At 37.0% G+C, this 23,224-nt stretch overlaps 3 protein-coding genes across 3 annotated transcripts in view; all 3 read left to right on the top strand.

Annotated features, from left to right (window-relative positions):
• Positions 1–2,647: 2,647 nt before the first annotated feature.
• Positions 2,648–3,953, top strand: LOC114351127 (uncharacterized). Its single transcript, XM_028302196.1, has 2 exons — positions 2,648–2,711; positions 3,746–3,953. Exons 1-2 carry the CDS (start codon positions 2,648–2,650, stop codon positions 3,916–3,918), a joined length of 237 nt encoding a protein of 78 aa, XP_028157997.1. The 3' UTR covers positions 3,919–3,953.
• Positions 3,954–5,153: 1,200 nt separating this feature from the next.
• The window catches only part of LOC114351118 (uncharacterized), a 47,944-nt gene continuing 29,873 nt past the window's right edge, over positions 5,154–23,224 (top strand). The window contains exons 1-3 of the mRNA XM_028302186.1: positions 5,154–5,204; positions 5,459–5,597; positions 5,863–6,025. Of these exons, the coding sequence (XP_028157987.1) occupies positions 5,154–5,204; positions 5,459–5,597; positions 5,863–6,025 (353 nt within the window). The remainder of the gene's footprint in view (positions 5,205–5,458; positions 5,598–5,862; positions 6,026–23,224) is intronic.
• Positions 8,988–23,224, top strand: part of LOC114351050 (ryanodine receptor-like) — a 71,497-nt gene continuing 57,260 nt past the window's right edge. The window contains exon 1 of the mRNA XM_028302092.1: positions 8,988–9,065. The gene's annotated coding sequence lies outside the window, so the exon portion shown is untranslated. The remainder of the gene's footprint in view (positions 9,066–23,224) is intronic.

Below are 23,224 nucleotides of genomic sequence, written 5' to 3'. Positions count from 1 at the left end.
ATATAATAAAAGTTACATAGGCATTTTTTTTAAATCAACACAAAAATATTCGATAACACTAGGAACTTCTATTTTGGCCATATTACGGGAACCCGATGCCTATAAATCTTGAATCATTCCAAATCAATCTCACTAGATGGCACCATAAGTATCGAATTTCTGAAGACGTTTGTAAAAAGTCACTAATGTGTATGAATCAAGGAAAAACTAAAATATTTGGGGGCACGGTAGTGCAACCGCCAAGTCGAGTAAAATTTTTCAATTTCGGTCCAGTTTTCTAGATACATAACTGCTGTCTACAAAATACAAAAAGAAATGAGATCCCATCAAAAACAATACTTGTCAAAAAAACCAAGTCTCGCAACTCAGTTGTTCTACGGTAAAAAGTTGTGAGATCCATGTAATACCAAGTCCAGGCCAGGAAATCTTTAACGTTTTACATAAAATATTGACTTGGCCATCGCATGAAAACACGTGTAAATTAAATTATTTAGTGCGATGGCCAAGTCAATATATTTATGTAAAACGTTAAAGATTTCCTGGCCTGGACTTGGTATTACATGGATCTCACAACTTTTTACCGTAGAACAACTGAGTTGCGAGACTTGGTTTTTTTGACAAGTATTGTTTTTGATGGTAGAAACACAGTCTAGGAGCATTGTTAGGAGACAGCATTTCACAGCAATCGAGTGATAGGCAAAAATTAATAGGTGGATGCAAATGATCAATGTTGGTCAAGGGGTCACCATTCGCAGAAATGCCGGTGATAACGCCATTACATAAAACCAGATCTAGAATTTTACTTTTGCTATTAAGAATGTTGTTGTATTGTGACATATTGTTAAGTGACATGAAATTAATTAACATATTTTGCATTATACTACTGCAATTGGTTGCGTTGAGACCTGAAGTATGCTCCGTGGTATGCCACTGCATGCAACTCATATTGAAATCTCCCACCACAAGTGCCGTTCCGTTGAGTGATTCCAAAACCCTATTACAATTATCAAAGAAATGTTTAAAGATGTGCTTTTGCACAGGAGGAGGGATATATACACCGCAAATATTTATTTTCTCCACATTACCTTCACCAGTGACCACATCAATGCTCACCCATAAATCTTCGCAGTCCGAATCACAGTCATAAAGACGCTGGGAGGTAAATCTTTTCGAAATGGCAATCAAAACCCCACCACCCCCCTTAAACGCATGGAACCCACTACTCTCTCGATCGCGCCTGTATACATTATATTTATCATCGAAGGATGGCATGAATATTTGAAATTGGGAAATGAATATTTAAAAAATACAAGTTAATTTCATTTTTCTTCCGTTGACAGTTTTTAATAAAGGTTAATAGTTACTTATGAAGACTTCCTACTTGAAATACTAATGTATTAGTGGTACCTTATAATGTAATCATTATTGGTCGGAACTACTTACTTGTTAAGCTTTTGAGTGCTCGTAGATGTAATCCATTACACTGAGTAGTGTGTGTACTGCGGTAGTGCTATATCCTTACCAGTTTTAGTACAAGTGATTTTATTATCCAGAGATGATAATTTTTCCCAATATGCCGAATCATAATAACATTAACCAAAACAGTAACATATCCAAATGTAATAAAATATTCTTCACTCTCCTGCTCATAATTTTATCCCTAGACTTCGGCTTTGTTAATTTCCCATCGGTAAAAGTAAATAGAATATTAACATGTTTAACAATTTCATACGCCTTTTGTATGTGTACATACACATTAATGACGTTTCAAATCCCATTGATAGCATCGAGAACGGCAGCAACAATGGATCTAGACGCCGTAACTCAGTACCTGACAATATTAGGACCGTTACTCTATTTTTCGAATTCATTGATTCTCTTCGCATTCAAGCATGGAAGTTCATTTTGTGACTTGCAAAAAGCATTAATATCGATCGATACAAATCTGTCAACTGAGAGTCCTGCATTTAACATGAATTTGATTATGATCATTTGCTGTGTATTATGGTGTGCTTATAGAATCGTACTTATTGTTGTGTTTACGTTGAGTACTGATACATCTTTGAACAGAAATTCAGGCTGGCACTTGTACCTACTCCAGCTGTTCACTTATGATATCACCATGATCATTAGTTTCTTTATTTTCTATTCTGTATATCGACGGATCAAAACTTTGACTGGTTCAATTCAATCGAAGTTCAAAAGGAGGAGCGATGATCGGCGCATACCGCATTATTTGGAAGTTTATAAGAACATTGTTCTAGCGATAGACTCAGCAAAAAAATGTTTTGATTGTTTGGTAAGTAAAGTATTATGTGTTTAAAATTGTAATCGTGATTGTGCACACGTTTATACAACATTTTATTGTTCCAGTATGTGCTTGCATTAGCAGTCACATTTCCAGATTTAGTTGTGTCGATCTACTTAGGCTTGACGACATTGAAATCTCAGCATTTTGCAGTAAGATCATTCATAATTACGTTTACAATAGAAGATCAATATCTTACATTATTAATAGGCACTTTTTGTTTATGGTTTCTAATTTGAAATGTGTTTGCAGGAATTTGCAGTTTTTGACTTTATCCTGCATACTTTGTATACAGTACAAAGCTACATACTTCTGTGTGGTCCCGCAGTTGCGGCTGGTATGGTGACGTCGGCAGTTGATGAACTGAGGCTGCTTTTACACGACAAACTACTTTTAGAAAGAGGTACTTGAGTGAAACAGTTATTTTGTAGTTCACTTTAATGGAACAGCGAACATTCCGCCATTGAACATTATGCTGTTGTAGGCCACTCTGAGCATATTTTTAACCGACTTCAACAAAAGGAGGAGGTTCTCAATTCGTTTGGTATGTTTTTTTTAAAAGTATGTACACCGATTACGCCGAGGTTTCTAATCCGATTTAGGAAATTCTTTTTTAAATCGATGCAAAATAGCTCTCATTTGGTCCCATTTCAATTTAATTTAATTTGACTGAGTAGTTTTTATTTCATGAGCATTTTTAGTTTTCCTGGACTTCGTTATTTGATCGTTTTCATCGTAAATCGTGACAATTGTGTCGTCCAAAAATCTTTACAATCTTTACATACACCAATTACTTAAAGATTTCTGGTCCGATTTGAATGGTTCCTGTTTATTCGATAGGAAATTTTAGCGATTCTGCGGGCTATGTCAGTCACTCTGGTTCTCCTACGAATCTCCTCATTTCTGATTCGATCACGTAGGGAAACTCCGAGCATAGCACGCTCCATCGCCCTTTGGGTGACCTTGAGCCTTGTTATGAGGCCCATAGTAAGCGACCACGTCTCAGCTCCGTATACCATCACTGGCAACACACACTGGTTAAACACTTTTGTCTTGAGGCACTGCGGTATTTTGGGCGGGGCACATAGCTCGTAGGGCTGATGGCCGGTGGGGCAGGAAAGTTCTTGAGTGGCGACCATGAGCCGGAAGACGTAGCGTGGGCAAGCCTCCCACTAGGTGGACCGACGATCTGGTGAGGGTCGCGGGAGGTGCCTGGATGCGAGCGGCGCAGGATCGGTCTTCGTGGAAATCCTTGGGGGAGGCCTTTGTCCAGCAGTGGACGTCTTTCGGCTGAAACGAACGAACAATACTAAAGGGCAGAAAATAACAATGGTCACATAAAAATTTAATTTAGTTTAACTTGATAGTTTTTATTTTTGAGTATGAATTTCGATCAGAATATTTTGTGTCTATTGATAGCATATTGTTCAATTTTAGATGATGGCGAAGTCCATGAAGAGTTGGAAGAGTTCCTGGCATACGTCGAGGGGCACCCCATGCAGTTCACCGTGCTCGAGGTGGTGCCGCTCGACTGGTCGCTGCCGGTCACCATGCTGGACCTCTGCATCACTTACCAGATCATTGTTGTGCAGATCACTAATTTGTTCTAGTTCATCACACTATGTTAGTCGCAAAATACGTAGTGCTAAGCTTGATATTGTGTCGTCGTCTCCTTTATTAGTCGTTATTAAACAGGATCGCATTTTTAATATTATAATTTACTAGCTTTTGCCCGCGGCTTCACCCGCGTGAAATTTCATTTGTCACAGATCGTCATAAATTTATAGCCTATAATATTGTTATTCTGGATTATAAACAATATTACTGTAAAGTTTCATCAAAATCCGTTCAGGAGTTTTTGCGTGAAAGAGTAACAAACATCCAGACATCCATACATCCAGACATCCAAACTTTTGCATTTATAATATTAGTAGGACTATCTATGTCGTCATTACTTTAATGTTTGTACCTGTGCATACGGTACTTATGTTAGGTATTGATTGGACATTAATAGTGTTACACAGACATCATTCTTATTAACGAAAACGGTTTTACTTTATTACTTTTCAAATGAAATGACTATAATGGATTATAATCTTTTAAAGTAGTACCTTCATTCTTCAAGTTTTACTGTATCATAAAGGATCTTTTGTTGTGATCATACTGTTTATTATTCCAAATGGTGAACGAAAAAACGTATCCCGTAGTCCCACAAATTAACTTTCTTATAAAAACAAAAGATAGAGAGAAGAAGAGTTCGAAGAGATTAACCAAAGTATTCTTAGCACTTCAATTGTTCCTTTCTTTGGACTTTGGTTTTGCAAAATACACATCTATAAGACAAAAATGGGTGATAAAATTTTTCACTTTGGTTCAATGTCTGTGCATTGCTCTTGCATGTGTAATTTGCTTCTATTTATACTTGGACGATATGACGCTTTCAGTGTGGTATTCGGTCTTCTGCTTGGAATATACTTTTTACGTCATGGTTCTGCTCTTCTCCGATTCTGAAAAATCCTTTTATACGCTACAAAAGGAGTTGACTTCTTTTGATTCCACTATCGGCATTGACTCTGATTCCTACCATTTGGACATTTTAGTTATTATATCATGTTTGTTTACTCTATTGTTTCGAATCATCTTGGCGGTTTTTTTCTGTGCTCTAAACTCGAATATCTGCATTAAAATAACTGTCATCAGAGTTGTCTTTTTCATACCTCTGTTGTGCGTGGATATTGTCCTCATTATAATCTTCTTCTTCTTCTATTTTGTTTATCGTCGCATGAAAAAATTCACCAATATCGTCAAAAACTCTACAAATATTATTTACTATCAAAAACTTTACATGACTATCGTTGAGGTTACGGAGAAAGTTAAAGAAACGTTTGACGGCGTGGTAAGTTCATTTTTATATTCAGAATAGACATAAGATTTGATGGCAAAGTTTGTACTAAAATAGTGACACAATTTGTTTCGTTTCAGTGCATAGTGGCCCTACTTTTCAATACATGTGAATGCACGGCGTCAATCTTTTTTACTTTAAAGCAATTAACTTCTGATGGAACATGGGTAAGACATCGTATGTAAGAGTGCACAATTTAAAATATGAATATTATAGTTTTCGGTATATTTCAAAGTAAAATGTTTCAGAGTACCAACTTTGGCGGGTATCTTTCGACTACCCAGTCGTTGATAGTGGTCTTCTCACCGGCATTCTCTGCAGGGCTACTGGTGGCAGAGGTTCAGAAAATTAAATTGATTTTACACGACAAACTTTATTTGGAAAGAGGTATGATTTAATAACTTTATTTGTATGTATTGTCATCATCTTCCTAGGCTAGAATGAACTGATTTTGATAATGTTGTTTTCAGATTTTTCTTTTAAATCATTTTTTTTATCATCATCAATCTCTGTAAGCTTGAAAGCTTTAAACTCTTCTTCATAGCGTCATGCTGTGGACGCTCATATAAAGTTAAATTATGTTTTCTGAAGTTTGTCCATAGTATGAAGCGTCTGTTAAGTATTGTTATTAAGTATCTTTTTTTAATCCCAGATCAGAAGCACGCCAAAGACATCCAGCGCTTCATCAGCTACATCGAGGCCCGGCCGCTCCGGTTCACAGTCTGCAAGGTCATCCCGCTCGACTGGACGCTGCCCTTCATCGTGTGCAACTTCTGCGTCACCTACATTATCGTCTTAGTTCAGTTTACGCACTTGTATTAAAATGAGTACTGGTTGATGCTTAATTTATTGATAATAATTGCTTATGAGAATTAAAAGCAAATTATAATGTTTGCTGGTTGATGTGATTGATATTTAATTTATTGATTATTACTTATGGGAATTAAAAGAAAATGGTATTAATTTTAGTATTTTTATTATTGTGGATCTACCTAAAGTACCGTCAGATTCTATTAAGTACTTGTTCAAATCAAATCAAAATGATTTATTTCGCTTGAAAGTCGTTGTCGTAAGCAAGTCACTTTAAAAATAATAAAACGTATTGCCCAAGGAAGATCTTGTCGAAGGAAAGGAACTTCATGATACTACGAGCATGAAGAGTTATATGATCAACTGAAACCATCTTTAATGACCACAGAACCACTGTATCCTTTTCAATTTTGCGTAAAATAGTGATTGTGTCCCCAAAAAAAGTGTAATCAACTGAATGACTCCAAAGGGATGAATTCGTAAGATTTTCAAGCATAAAAATCTCTCTCTTCACTGGCGAAATACTAATTACATGAAATAAAAGAGTTCCATAATCATATCCTTCCTCCGAGGCACTCCATAAAACTAAACGTACGCTGAGCCCGCCGTAAATTATGTATTCCGAGTATAAAGTCGGGCTCGGATTCGGCTCGCTTTAATGTTCCTGCTCAGAGTTTTTGCGTGAAAGAGTAACAAACATCCAGACTAGGGATGTTGCGGATCCACTTTTTTCCACATCCGCGGATGCGGATGCGGATGCGGATTTAAAGAGGCTCACATCCGCGGATGCGGATGCGGATGCGGATCTGTACAAAAAACTTAAGTTTTNAAGCTTTTACGATAATAAGATAGCAAATAAATAATGCTATCATTTTAGCCATAGCAGTAATGATCAGGCTAAAGATAGAAACGAGCTTCACCCGAAACCCTCAACCATAGAGGAACTGGCTATCTTACCTCAACCACAAAATAAGACAAGATAAACTCATATTAAGTACTTAGCTTTGCATCGCTACGCTCGGCCGCGGCCGTCGCGCTAGGGTTCTTATTTTGTGCCTCAACTACCGAAACGATATAGCGACAGACTTAGATAAGATCTCAGATCATAGAAAGAGAATAGATATGAAGTCGCGCGTAACTACAACGAGAACCAGTGTCCCCACATTTCCCCCACCACAGCTCCCACACGCACATTCAACTGTGTAAAAACAAAGCGACTGAGAGTCTACGACAACATGTGCAACCGGCTTAAAAGTGCTGTGATTGGCCAGAAGGTATGCCGTATGGCCAATCAATGGCCGCGTGACGTGACGCACACTTTGAAAACTAGTGAGAGAACAAAGACAAAATGGAGTTGACAAGATATCGATACTTTAAATCGCTAGGGGCAAGGCTCGAAACTGATTTCACAAAATGCTTATGTATGAAAACCTTTTTATTATTATACGTTATTATTAACTACTATCACTAACTATTTACTTTTTAATTATGGCGATCTGCGTACCGCATATGTTTATCAAAAATAATGCCTATATTAGGCTTTCAACTAGCTCTTATAGTAATTACATAGTTGACAGTTACTAATTACTTCTACTGTTATTATTTTTTTTGTATAATCTTATAATCGCAAGTAACACATCATTTTTTTATTTAAAATTACAAAATAGAAAATTATAATTTACTTCTATTTATCGATAATAGGAAACCGCATTAGAACACGAGCACGGCACTATGTTACGACTGGCACATGCGGCCGTACTGTGTATTTTCACACGACAGTGGATANAGAGAAAAGATAATATGAATAATAATACGTATTGAGTTTTTTTTTTTCATATTTTTTAGGGATAGTACATTAGTAGAGCTACCTCCCCTAGCAGTTTGATTTACCCATTCTGGGACACCCTGTATATCTAGAAAATATTTGAATTACTTCGAAAAATTGAATCCAACTGCGCTAGGCGTTAAATCGAGTTAGTTACGAGTATTCAGCAGAAAACTACATATGAAGCCAAGGTTACAATAGTAAATAACCACAGCGAATCTCGCGAGGGCTGTCACATAAATCGTGTAGGAAGTACCTGCAACAAAATTATGCAGATTGCAGGTGTGTGCACTACTTTATGCAGCTTACCTTACTTTTTACCCGACTGCGCCAGAAGGATGGTTATTTATTTATTCCATTGGACAGGTTCAACGTTACAGCAATGAAAAGGATGCGTCAGTTCAGTTTCTTCGCCTATTTTAGTCGGAATTTGGCATTTTGTCCGACGTTTCTTAAAAATTCACGTTGCATAATAATTTAAGTAATTAATATAAATAGCGTTAATACCTGTTTATATTTTTTTTAATCATTTATACATAAAATAATTAACTTTGATAAAATCGAATTACTGGACATTGGACATAGTAAGTATTACTACATTATATTTTATTTGTAAATCGTACTTACAACTGCATATTTATTAACCGCGTGTTAGTAACTACTTTCTTATAATAAAAAGTTATCAATACATTGACTTGTTTATTAACAATGGAAAACGCGTAGTTTTCATCGACAAAAGACGCCATAATACTACGCAAGTTATAGCTAATTTACTGCCCCACATTACCCGTCTCCCCATTATTTTCCCCTCGTTGGCAACCCTGAGCTTTTCCGAAAGCTTTTAGCTTTGCAGCTTTCCTTCAGTCGCCTGCGGCATTCCGCAGACTCAACACGGCTTTTAAGCTCCTGTAAATGATTTTCAGTGGAATATTACTTCGATAATAAAAAGCTCTGAGACCATTTTAAAAAGTTCGGATACCAATTTAGGGTAAAAGCAAGTTTCGCCAAATAGTGCAAAATTTTGTGTCAAAATAGTGCAATAAAAAGGTTTTTAATTTAAATTGGGGACATTAATTTAGTTATTTTTATAGATGTGTGTGTGTAGTGTGCAGTTTTTGTGTTTTTCATAAAGAATAAAAGGTTTAAAATAAAGTGCAGTTAATAAAGTTCTGTGTTGACCAAGTTAAGTGCGATTGAAACAATGGAACTGTTGCTTCCGAGTAAGTTTAGTTTATGCCGTTTCTTTGTATTGCCTCTAGTTTTGTTCTAAAGAATACAGATATTTCTTTAAATAACTACCTATCTACAAGTTTAATAGGTACACATTTATTTTATTCTCTTTTCGAAAAATCTTCGAAGATTTATTTTATTCCAATTCTTTATGCCAAAAAAACTGTCCTTCCTTTTATCAATTTCATTCTTGGCACAGTTAAACTAGCTGTAGTTTAATAAAGTATGACGTAGACATGGGTTTCTTATCCTGAAGCCCATAGCGTTATAGTGTACCTACCATTGCAGATATTTTTTTTAAACATTCATAGAGTGCGGAAGCCGTAGCAAACGTGTTGGTAAATCCCGTATCTCTTCATTGTTTTTGGTAAATTTTGTTTTTTTCCAATTTAAACGACTAAAAGACTTCTTCAGGGAAATTTAAAAGTCCATGAGAGACCCTGACGTTGTCGGTCTAAAAGCTATGCTAAAAGCAACCTTTTCAGACCACCTTAAGGTGGAGGTTAATGCAAATTGAAGTGTGCGTCATCCCTTAAATCAAGGTGATGTTCCACTAGTCTTACCTTCAATTCCGCTTGTTAGGTATTCTTCTGATTAAATTCGTTGCGGGTTTCAAGACTGTAGCTAACTGTCTCCCCCGGGACTACTCAACCTTCACTATGTAGGCTTTATTGGAGGCCAAGCTGTAGATCCTGGATACACAGGAGTTGCAGTGGTGGGATTAGACTCGTCCCGTTACGTTCAGAGCAGTGATGTTACACTAGCTAGTGGATTCATGCAAAAAGTAATTCATAGAATGTTCTCGAACTTACATGCGTGAAAGCAGTTACGCAAAAGCTACGCACGATTGTTTACAATATTGCGCACTTTGGTGGCTTCTAATAGTAAAAGATCTTTGTGATTATGTTGTTACTTGTATCTTTTAACCAATTAACATTTTGTTACATGTAACAGCGGTATTGTTTCTTCCTAATATCCAAGCTATCCTACTTATGATGTTGTCAGATTTGTCCTTTCTCTAATGATGAAGTAGATACTAACTAAATACTGAAAAGGCTAAAATACTTATATTAAAATAGCATAACAAACTCCAAACATTGTAATAAAATATAGAGCTTACACGTATTTTACGCGCGCATGCGATATACCTAAATAAAATATACTATTAAACTCCGATGGTATATTTTTAGACAACAGACGTTGCATGTTGCGCGTCATAGATTATGTTGCAACGGTATTTCATCTAAATTTATTACACAGGTTTATCGTTGTTCTAACAAAACGTACAACAGCCAACAGCAAATCAAACTGCACAATTTGGTTGCAAAATAGCACGATCGTTCGTTCGTTTCAGCCAAATGACGTCCACTGCTGGACAAAGGCCTCCCCCAAGGATTTGCGCTGCCCGCATCCAGGTACTTCCCGCGACCTTCACCAGATCGCCGGTCCACCTAGTGGGGGGCCTGCCCACGCTACGTCTTCCGGCCCGTGGTCGCCACTCGAGAACTTTTCTGCCCCAGCAGCCATCAGCTCTGCGAGCTAGGTATGTGCCCCGCCCACTGCCACTTGATTTTAGTAAGTGTACGGTACTGAATGCGTACGACCTTTTAATGCTAATACAACATTATCATATCATACTACACCATGTGGTATTATGGAAATTATGAAACATTTCACTGCAAACTGACCCCAATTAGTTGAACACAGTATCATGTATTTATAATTGCTAGGCTTGTGATTTATTGTAGAGAGGTCCTTGACAAACAGTGTTATTATTATTTGCATCGCAATGGAATCAAACGCAGTGGGTTCACTTCCCATCAAGGCCAAAGGACGAATACCTCCAACTACGGAACTATAATTCCCATCTCTCGTTCCTACCGCTGCAACTGCTGTGTAGCCAGGATCATTAAGACCAAAGAACGCATCACAAATTAAGAGACTGTTCCCACCTCTCGTTCCCACCGCTGCAACTCCTGTGTAGCCAGGGTCTACAGCTTGACCGCCAATAAAAACCCAACCAGTGAAGACCAAGTTTTTCCGGGGGAAAGTTGAACAGTCATTGGACCCGCAACGAAAGTAATCAGAGGTTTGATGAAGCAAGAATGATGATGAGCTAGTGTCTTTTTAAGCACACCCTGTGTAAGTGCCCCTGTCTCTCCTAGGAGACTCCAAGTTCCTTGGTTATATAGAAATCCCTTAGCAAATGATTAGCTTAAATCCTGGAGTGATTTTTATTCTTCCCAAACCCCGATAACTCTTAGATAAATGAGGTAACTCTACTTGGTGTATCTTCATTGTGTTAATGTAATTATTGCGATGTATGTGTTAAACTGATTTATAGTTTCGTCATCCGAGTTACTTCATGTTATATGGGGGATTGTTGTCAAGTCTTTTCCTAAACAGATAGATCCCCATTCAGTATGAATCCGTAACCCTGTATTTCCACGTGTCCTATTTTTATTTTTATTTATTTATTTATTTACACTTTTGCACATATAAATGTTTTTACTCTTCGCCCGTATTTTCAAACAATGCTTGCTTAAGTGAAGCAGCAAATCGAACGCACAGCGTTAAATATATCTCTGATTGTTTCGTGTGTCACCCTGTGCGTCCACGCGCACTGTGAGACCTTATAGTAATGTTTGTGTTAGCGTTAGAAAGGTATCTTCTATGACTCTTATATTACTGAACTAACATGCAAACACAGTCGCGGGTAATAACTAGTGAAAGTTTAATTGCTACAACTACAAGCATTAAAAGCTCCCACTAGTGCAAAGCAATGGAGGTCAAATGGGAAAAGGCTTAGCATAAATTAAAAACTGCGTCCAACAAAACAAAGGGTTTTTACCGCGATAGAAACGATAAAAATGTTTTATGTCCTCCGTAGCCTGCAGTAATGGTTTTAAAAATAATAATACTAACTAGATTTTTCCTGCGGTTTCCCTCGCTTAACTATCGGTCTGTCACAGAAAGATTATAGTGTCCGTAACAACCCTTATTATTAAACGAGGGTAAAAACTATCATACTCCTCCATTGAACAATTAAATCATAATTACTCTATCTTATGGCGAAAACTGTATGAAAATTCGTCTAGTAGTTTTTGACTTTATCTGGAACAGACAGACGCAGCGAAGGAATTTGTTTTTAAATGTAGTTTAGCTAAATACGCTTCAGTTCACACAGTTTATCTATAGTTTAGCAGTCGATTGGGATCAAATTAACTACATTTGAATTGGCAGTGGCATTTCCCTAAGAGGTATTATTTTTATCTAACTCAACCAGCACATTTTGAGCCATCTAACTTATTTACTGGATATGTTGCTGACATGTTAGTATTAAAACTTAAACATGCCAACCAAATTCACACTGGCTGGCCAAAAATATTTTGGTTAGGTTACCAATTTTGGCAAAGAGCCAATGTCTGAGAAATACTCGTACTATCTAACTGTTCGACGCAAATATAAGTTGTCTCTAACTCGTCTGGGTAAATTCATTTGTCTAGACGTCATGGGAAACAAATGAAGAGCACATGGTAGTTATCAATCACTAAAACCATTAACTACGTTTGTTTTCTCTTAACCTTAGGCCCGGTTTTTTGATTCGTAGTTAAAATAACCAATGGTCAAATTTGACAGATGTCAAATGACAAGTGGTATTTAACCACATTAGAAAAAAATGTTTTTCGAACAATGGTTAGCTTGACTTTTAATACATTTTTAAACTATTAGTTAACATTTTGTTAATATTTAACCATTAGTAGCAAAATTTAACAATTTGTTATTTTAACTACGAATCAAAAAACCGGGCCTTAGTCAGCTAAACGGGACTATTCCCACCTCTCGTTCCCACCGCTGCAACTCCTGTGTAGCCAGCATCCACAGCCTACCAGTGAAGGTCAAGTTTGTCCCGAGGGAAAGTTAAACTGTCATTTGACCCGCAACTAAATTAAAACCTATTTATGAATAGGTTGTCTATGGACAATACTTGAGTGGCGGAGTGACACACACGAACCAATCACAGAGCTCTATTCAACGTTGTGCATTAGACTTCGCATAGCGTTGCTGCTTCACTTAAGTTAAGCAATCGTTAGTGAATACGGGCGTTAGAGTACTTGAAATAACCACTATAATGAGTCCATTTTTTCAGTTCGTTTCGTTCCAGCCAAAGGCCACTGCTGGACAAAGGCCTCCCCCAAGGTTTTCCATAATGAACGGTCCTGCGCTGCCCGCATCCAGGCTCTTCCCGCGACCTTTACCAGATCGTCGGTCCACCTAGTAGGAGGCCTGCCCACGCTACGTCTTCCAGCCCGTGGTCGCCACTCGAGAACTTTCCTGCCCCAACGGCCATCGTCTCTACGAGATTCGCTTTTTCAGTTATTTCGTCCATTATACGTAGGTAGAACTACCCTAGATTTTGCTCTAGTAACATAAAATGTAACTAAGTCCATTAATTAGTGGGGCATGTCCTATTGAATATTCATAGCAGCGGCTAAGTAATACTGTAGGTTAGTTATTCATTAACGTGGACAAGAACTTATTATACTTACCGCAAAATGTGTAGTTTTTACACAATTGGGTTGTTGACACCATTTTCCTAAATTCCAAGACATGAATGCATTAAAAAAACTTCATCCTAGCTCTGAAAAGTTTTTAGCTTTTACTCGTATAGATTTTATGGCTTTTAAATAAATAAATAGTTGAGTTTGCAAACTAGTGTCGGTGGTCGCTTACTATGGGCCTCATAAGAAGGCTCAAGGTCACCCAAAGAGCGATGGAGCGTGCTATGCTCGGAGTTTCCCTGCGTGATCGAATCTGAAATGAAGAGATCCGTAGGAGAACCAGAGTGACTGACATAGCCCGCAGAATCGCTAAAATCAAGTGGCAGTGGCCCGCCCACTGCCACTTGATTTTAGCGAATATTTTTAGCACATAGCTCGAAGAGCTGATGGCCGCTGGGGCAGGAAAGTTCTTGAGTGGCGACCACGAGCTGGAAGACGTAGCGTGGGCAGGCCTCCCACTAGGTGGACCGACGATCTGGTGAAGGTCGCGGGAAGTACCTGGATGCAAGCGGTGCAGGACCGGTCTTTGTGGAAATCCTTGGGGGAGGCCTTTGTCCAGCAGTGGACGTCTTTCGGCTGAAACGAACGAACGAACGAACGATTAATTCCTTGCGGGTCCAATGACAGTTTAGCTTTCCTCCTCCACAAACTTGACCTTCACTGGTTGGGCTTTTAATTGGCCGTCAAGCTGTAGATCCTGGCTACACAGGAGTTGCAGCGGTGGGAATAGTCCCGTATCCTACATTCTCGTGGATATCATAATGGGCAACATACATAAATTAATTTTATCCTGCTCGCCTACCCAGCGGGGTTAGCTAGATAACTAATATGCTTAGGCCCGATTCGACCAAACTTTTATCCGAGAATAATCCTGGTATAACTAGCACATTGACAGTTTCAGTATGGGAAATATGTCAAAATGTCGAATAACTGACAATTCATTCTGAGATTAATATTACTCTTCTTTGGTCGAATCCACCCTTGGACTTAGTTTATTCTACACAATTCTACAGTGTTGATTTTCCCAATACTTACCTACTTCTAGCATAATAATATGTGTGGTAAACACCATAAAAGAAAGATATAAAACGTCCCAAGAAAACTAACTGGGATAAATTATTAATGGTTATTTTACGGCTTAGTTTATGCTGTGGACTAGTTTACGCGTTTTTCATTAAACTGAATTGCTTTCCGATAAAAGAAGTAGTAAATAGGAAGGCTTTTGTGCAGCAATGGTTCGACTTTCGGTTTAAAAGAGTTAATACATCTTTGATATAGCATGGCCAAGTACGATTACCAATACTTCTTTCAATTAGCTAAATTTTAAGTGAATTGCGATGTCATTCTTTTTTATCTGCTACCTTACATTTTTTTCCACCGGGTGGATAAAAAAAACTTCTAATTTGTATGAAGAATCGGCCGATACCAAATCAGTGTAATGTGCGCTCTTTCATATAGTATCCCGGATTATTCTACTTTGATCACCTGGGTGAAGAAAGTGGAATTTTTAGTATTCTCATTTCACCTAGCTTTATTTTCCAGGTGAATTGAGCAGACTAAAGCGGTCGCCATTGTTCACCTTGGAATTAATTCACCATTGTTAACAGCTGATGTAAAGACCTGGGTGAAATGGTTCCGAGGTGAAATGAGGACGCTCAAAATTCCACTTTCTTCAAATAATCCAACTATCGGTCAAATAAATGTCTGTAGTCTCCGGCAGTCTTGAAATTCCTTATAGTTAATTCAACGGGAAAACGAGAAAATAATTACAACTACTATTTAATATTTAACCTAGCCTAGGAACTCCTAGACTATGAACACGTTAGAGTCTAGGTTTTCCGATAAAACTATTTCCTTTGCCGTCGGTAGAAATTATTACACTCAATATTACAAGTGTTACCTTGAATACCTACACGGCACGATATTTCAGTGTCGTCATAAGCCAAAAAGAACAGCCAGTTTATTATTAAATAATTTAATAAACAAAATTATTAATTAGACTAAAAAAAACTCAAACAAAAACTACCTAAAAAATGCTAAAACGCAAAAAATAACTATTATTTTTTAAGTAATTCATAAGATTTTTTTTATTTCCTACCTACCTACTGTGTGGCGCGTGCTTAGTGCGAGTTTGCATTGAACGTGTAAGCGAGTGCGTCAAAAAATCTACAAAGATTTTAGTGCTTAAAAATATCCGCTAGGGATTCTGTATAATTCGTCATTGATGTAAGCTCGCACAAGGCACCTGTTACTAAATTCATACAGAATCATTTATTTAATTGTAAAGACAAAAATGTACAATCATTGATTAACTACCTACTGAGCTGACCTACCAGCGTCCTTTTGTTAATTATTAACTAATCAAACTATTTTTACGTTCATCCAATCATCTTAATTAAAGCCGAAAGGTCACTATTAGCGCATTCCAATCAATGTTCTGGCTGTTATTTCTTGGCTGTGCCTAGACAATAAAACCGTCGACGGTCGACCGAATTGCTAATAGATATATTTTTAACTAACGGCCAAGTCGACTTGGATACACGCCTTAGGAGCGGACCCATTTATAGCTACATTAATGTATTCGCTTCGGTGGATAACTACTTAGCTGTTGTTGGAACATTTAGACTGAAATATCTGTTTAATAAATGAAGAGATGTAGATATTTTTCATATATCTTTTCTGTCGTTTTAAGTTTAGGTAAGTAGTTTGATACATCGATTTATTAGCGACAGCATTTTGGGCTATGGCAATCGTTGAACAGGGGGATTTGTACGTTCAATATTATAAAAATAGAATCGCAAAATGGACGCTTACGAATTCGAAGATTTGCGAAGTGGACCAAATTCGAAATCGTCGGTTCACAGAATGGACAAAGCCGACCAAATACCAAGTGGATTAAATACGGTTAAACCAATTTGGCTATGTCGCAAATCGCCGATGTAACAATAATAATATGACTGTTTATTTTGTTTGACTCTACCATAATTTTATACTCTGTAAATCATGCACAAGGGATAGAGTAGCTTCAGCTAGATAGTGCATTTATAAAAAAATATATAGAGTATTGGACGGCTTTTCTTACTTAGGTGCTTCTTACGTTGGCTCTTACATCTTTCATCGTGAAATGATATTTTAGTCTGACTCCAATACCTAGCAAATCTGAGCCACTATTTCTTCAAAATGCAATTCACCGAAATGTATCTATCCAAACTTTGCTTCTATTCAAAGCGTCTTGGCTATCTCAGTTTAGACTTACGTCTTTGCAGTCAGATCCGAAACTTGGATTGCATTTGAACTGTAGGTAATTCAATTTTGAACTTGGAAAGTGTACGTTTGTAGAATTTGTGATTCTTAAGATTTGGGACGACGAAAAAGAACCTCCTCCTTGAATGTATAGGTAAGGTACTGTTTTGTCCGAACACTGCACAATCCCAACTAATATTATAAATGCGAAAGTAACTCTGTCTGTCTGTCTGTCTGTCTGTCTGTCTGTTACGCTTTCCCGCTTAAACCTCGCAACCGATTTTGATGAAATTTGGCATAGAGATAGTTTGAGTCCCGGGAAAGAACATAGGATAGTTTTTATCCCGGTTTTTGAAACAGGGACGCGCGCGATAAAGTTTTTCTGTGACAGACAAAATTCCACGCGGGCGAAGCCGCGGGCGGAAAGCTAGTTCTTTGATAAATATAAAGATTTAGTCCTTATTTTTTCAGAAGATTCTTTTGAACTTCATTTTTATTTTCAACTCGTCTCTGCCCGAATTTGGGTTTTTACGTTTTTCCCGGAAATTTTCCTTATTTTCCTCTTTGTAAGAACCTTTCTGGGATTCAAACAAATCCAGTCCAGGCTTCCTGTAGTTTAATTTGTCGCATGAACCACACGACATACTTGAAGCTTACCTTTTACATTTGTGGCATACATTAAAACATATTAAAATTTTTCGATTTCGTAACATTACAAACATTGAAGAATCTCAAATTATTCATTTAAACATAATGGAATATTGTAATTGATATTAAATTGTCCTAAATGATCTTTCATGAAATGCAATGTAGCATTAGATTAAGTTTTTGTAATCACAATCTATCAAATATAAATTACTCCGTAATAAAACGTCCCCAGAGCCCAGACACATCAATCAATATGTCTGTCGTTGGCTACGTTTTCATTTTTTAGTGGTAGTATTGATGAATGTTCAGATATTAATGATCCACAGCGAAAGAACAAATGTAATCATCATCAAGGCTTCTTGTAAAATGAAGCAAGTTGTTTATTCAAAAACAAAATATTGCATCACTTCAAACTCTTTCAAGAAGTCCGCGTGAGGCCTCAATAAAGTGCCACATATTTACTGAAACTCAAGAAACGAAGGATATCTCTATCATTCGCCATTATTTAAATATTATTGACCAAATCATACTTGACCGGTCGTTGTGGAAATTCTTGGGGGAGGCCATCCCAAGTAGCATTTTACTCCATTTAAGAGTTCATATTTAGTTNTATTTTTCAAAAAATCAAAATTCGAAAAACTGGCCTGAGTACAACAGGTTCCCCTACTCTTCGGTCATAATAAAAAATAGAATATTGAATGTACTATTTTAGTCAGAACACTATGCACAGTAAAATTCTCTGGTAAATATAAATATTTTTCCAGAAGAGCCTTTTGAACTTCATTATTATTTTCAACTCGTCTCTGCCCGGATTTGGGTTTTTACGTTTTTCCCGGAAATCTTCTTTATTTTCCTCTTTGTAAGAACCTTTCTGGGATTCAAACGAATCCAGTCCAGCCTTATTCTAGTTTAATTGGTCATTTGAACTACACGAAGCTTACCTTTTACAATAATTGTGCCATACATTAAAACATATTATTCTGAACTTTGTTAAGTCTTATTTGAATAGTGTAATTGGTACTATCGTTCTATTCATGAATAAATAAATATTTTTCGACGAGCTTTCCGCCCGCGGCTTCACTCGCGTGGTATTTTGTCTGTCACAGAAAAACTTTATCGCGCGCGTCCCTGTTTCCAAAACCAGGATAAAAACTATGTTCTTTCCCAGGACTCAAACTATCTCCATGCCAAATTTCATCAAAATCGGTTCAGTGGTTTAGACGTGAAAGCAAGTTAGATTAGTATAGAGATAGTATAGAAGTATAGATTTCGTAACATTACAAACATTGAGGAATCTCAAATTTATCATTTAAACATAATGGAATATTGTAATTGATATTAAATTGTCCTAAATGATCTTTCATGAAATGCAATGTAGCATAGATTAAGTTTTTGTAACCACAAGCTATCAAATATAAATTACTCCGTAATAAAACGTCCCCAGAGCCCAGACACATCAATCAATATGTCTGTCGTTGGCTACGTTTTCATTTTTTAGTGGTAGTATTGATGAATGTTCAGATATTAATGATCCACAGCGAAAGAACAAATGTAATCATCATCAAGGCTTCTTGTAAAATGAAGCAAGTTGTTTATTCAAAAACAAAATATTGCATCACTTCAAACTCTTTCAAGAAGTCCGCGTGAGGCCTCAATAAAGTGCCACATATTTACTGAAACTCAAGAAACGAAGGATATCTCTATCATTCGCCATTATTTAAATATTATTGACCAAATCTTACTTGACCGGTCATTGTGGAAATTCTTGGGGGAGGCCATTGGACCAGCAGTGGACATTATTTGGCTGAAACGAACGAACTTGACTGGCAATAGGTTTATTTGGATTTACTATGTATAATATGTATGTATTTACAAAAAAAGTATTTAAGTCTGTTTATATCCGTTGTCTAGTATCCATAGTTCTAGCTTAGTTTGAGACTAGAAGCGTAGTGTAAAATGTCCAAGGATATTTATTTATGTAAACAGTAAAAAGAACTATCATTAAAATAGAAACGTCTTTCTGAATAACGTAGGTGTATTTCAAGAAAAGTGGGCTATCTCCCAGAGTGTAGTAGCAAACTTTCCAGACTGTCTATTATTAAAACATCCCAAATCAGGTTACTGGTCCTACTTCTACAACTAACACTAACTTTTCTACTTTCCTATTCACATTACTTTATTCTGCTGACTTGTTTTTTGCGATTTGTTTTTTTCTTTTCTGTGCCAAATAAGAACTTATACTCTTGTTTAATATATTAGCTTTGCCCGAAACTTCGCACGCGTAGATATCAATAATTGATATCATCATCATTTCAGTCTTAGGACGTCCACTGCTGAACATAGGCCTCCCTCAATGACTTCCATAATGACCGGTTGGTAGCGGCCTGCATCCAGCGCCCTTTATGAGGTCGTCGGTACACCTTGTATAAAAGTATTAACCATGTATAATAGAATCGCGTTTGATAATTGTACATTTATAGGTAACCTCATAATGGTAGCAGGGAGGCGCTGGATGCAGGCCGCTACCAACCGGCCAATTTGGAAATCATTGGGGGAGGCCTATGTTCAGCAGTGGACATCCTGTGGCTGAAGTGATAATGATGATGACCTATGGATGTGTAGGTGTTTGTTTTTTTAGTGTGCCTATGCTGTAACCTTATTTAATTTAGTGATAACATTGAACAAATATTACGGTAACGGTTGAAAATATACAAGTAAATGTAATTTATTCCAACTTTTACGTCCTAGCTCGGGTCGTAAACTAAAGCGTTTACTTTACGTGACCTCGTACGTAGATAAAATAAAACAGCCAAGTCACTTTGTTCAAAAATACGGATTTATTTTATTATCAAACTAGACTGATACCCGTATTCACAAACGATGCTTGCTTAAGTGAAGCAGCAAATTGAACGCACAGCGTTGAAGAGAGCTCTGTGATTGGTTCGTGTGCGACCCTGTGCGTCCACGCGCACTGTGAGACCTCATAGTAATGTTTGTGAATACGGGCGTTTGTACACTGCAAGGTCAAGTTTCGTAGTATGATTTTCTTCGTAGCGTTGTAACAGCCGTAGCTACGAATCTACGATTTCTGCTACGAACTTGGCAATTTTGTTACTAATTAAATGTACCATAATGAAGTGAATACGAGCTCTTACTTCATCATCATCATCATCATTTCAGCCACAGGACGTCCACTGCTGAACTTAGGACTACCCCAATGATTTTTTTAAAGTTCTATTTCCGTACCGCGCGGGAATAACTTGACATCTCGACCTGCACTTTTATTTTTTTACTAGNCGTCTGTACTCTGTATTTAAAAAAATGTCGTGATAGTGAGGACGCAAATTGGCTATCACAAAGGGTAAGCTACATTTGGAGCGTGTATTAGCGTCCAGGAAAAGGCCTAAGTACTGAAAAAATCTTTGTGTTCGATAGGTCATGTAAATAACGTTTTAAATAATATAAAACATGCATTGTTTTGTATATTTTAATATTTTAGACCCAGTTAGATCAGACCGCGATCACTTCTGACGCAAAGTGGAAATTTCATTATAGTAAATTCGCATCCACCTTATTTTAAGTGTCATTTAATAAAGTACAATAACCGATATCATTATCCGTATTGTATGGTTCATGGTTAAGGCTTAGAGACTGCGGTAAATCCAAAACTAGACCTAAATATATTAAAAACTTACCTTGAAACGCGCACCTGCTCACGTGGGATTTATTTTTGGCAAAAACGGTAGCATGCTAAAGATTTTTTTAATGTGGGTTTACCTGTCATACATTCAGGGAATCATAGCAATAGCTTTCGTTCTAGAGTGATCCGTCATTTGGACGTGAAGTGGACGGTGGACGCGAAAGGGCGTGTCGACCTTACGCAAAAATATTTCAGTTAATTTTAATTATTTGTAAGCCTAAAATAATTAAAATTAATTGTGCTTGTTATGAAGCATGGCTTTTGTTCTTTTATTTGTCTTTTTTTTAATTTTAAGTAAACGTACAATTATCTAATCAAAAGCAATCATAATCTGCGATTATATTTGATTTTTTTAATAAATTTGATACTATTTCATTGCAAAAGTGATAAAAATATGTTCTATTTTTATGTTTTGTTTTTTTACTCAAACTTCATTCAAAATAATTAAGTTAAATCCAATTTTTACACCTTAAATGTTTGTTTTTCTTTGGTGAATAACTTGACAAGTCGTCGGTACACAACTTGACAAGTCTTTTTTTTTGATAGATTAAGAAGATAATTTAATCAAATTCTTACGCCAATCGAAAGATACGCATCACATTAGCTTATTTCAATCATAAAAATATCAATTATCATTCATTCAGATTTACCAGAGAACTCTAAACTTTAAAATCGCTCCCCTGAAAAGTACGCAAAAATGACATGTCAAGTTATTCCCGCGCGGTACGGATTTACTCCCTAGCCAATAAGTCTTCATAGTATTTTCACCGTTTTTTATGCAACACTTTATAACTCTGAGCTGGCTGTTCTTTCTATGCTGTGTTTATATCCCAAACAATGTAAAATTTCGCAGCATATATTTTCTAAAATGGGCAAACCGTTCTATCTGCTGGATAGTAAAACAACTCGGGTTTATCCTATGGATAATGTTGGCTTAATCCCGACTTATACATGTAGTAGGTGACGGAAAATGTGCTTTTAGGAGGACACAGGAGGGATTTTTAGAGGACCCACTAGCGGACCCGGCGAACTTTGTACCTCCTATGTGTTCATCAATAATGGTGAAACTAATTCTTCAAATTGTTCGAGTAGATTCGGAGCATATTGCATACAAACAATATAATTAAAATATTCTCTTATCTGTAGAACTTTCTACTCGTAAAAGAATTTTTAAATTATTGGTTGTCGATTTCACTTATCATCATTATTTCAACCAAAAAGGCGTCTTTTGGTCTCCAAGGATTTCCACAGCAAAATTGTTTACTATACTTAAGGTCACCCGGGACGAAAGCAACTAAGTATGAACAAAGTGTCATCTGTTGAAGCATAAAAAAGCAATCATTGCTCTATGCTTCGCCACCGGTGACCTTACTTGAGTTTAAATCATATTTTGACCGTGTCAGAATACGGGCCAATATCTCTTCACGGATCGACGCTCGAGCTATAAATCCGGCTCATATTTTGTCATTATTTATAATCCATTTCCAAAATTGGCAGTTACTTTTCCGATCCCTCCATGACCGAACCTGACGGCCTGCCAGATGAGGTGTAAGCCCATCTAAAGTTTGTGCCCCCAATATAAAAACATTGCCCTGGGGTTTACGTTTTTTATAGGTCGCCCAACGAGAGTTGAGGCCATCAACGCAAGCAAAGATTTGTAGGTATCTGTATACGACAACGTTGTCTGCGCTGACGTCTTGCTAAGTCGTTCTGACTAGTGCTTTCTGTCTCGCTGGCAGACATTTTACACGAAGGAGGTAGCGAATGTATTCGATACCTAAACTTGAATGTGTAATGTGTTTTTTGTGTTCTGTATTCAAGTATTACATTAGTGTGAGTACCTGTTCGCCTCAACTTTCGTTGGGCGACCTATATACCTATACCTACACGTGTGGCGCAGTTTCGTAATTTTAACTTTTTACTTTCCCCTGAATATCTTTACGTGCGTGGAAAAAATAGCTTGTTCATAAATTTTGTACTGTTTGCGGTAGTTGTA

This window comes from Ostrinia furnacalis, unplaced genomic scaffold, assembly GCF_004193835.3.
Source record: "Ostrinia furnacalis isolate ACB-3 unplaced genomic scaffold, ASM419383v2 OfSCF0077, whole genome shotgun sequence".
Taxonomy (NCBI): domain Eukaryota; kingdom Metazoa; phylum Arthropoda; class Insecta; order Lepidoptera; family Crambidae; genus Ostrinia; species Ostrinia furnacalis.
This window is presented reverse-complemented; position numbering and strand designations above follow the sequence as displayed.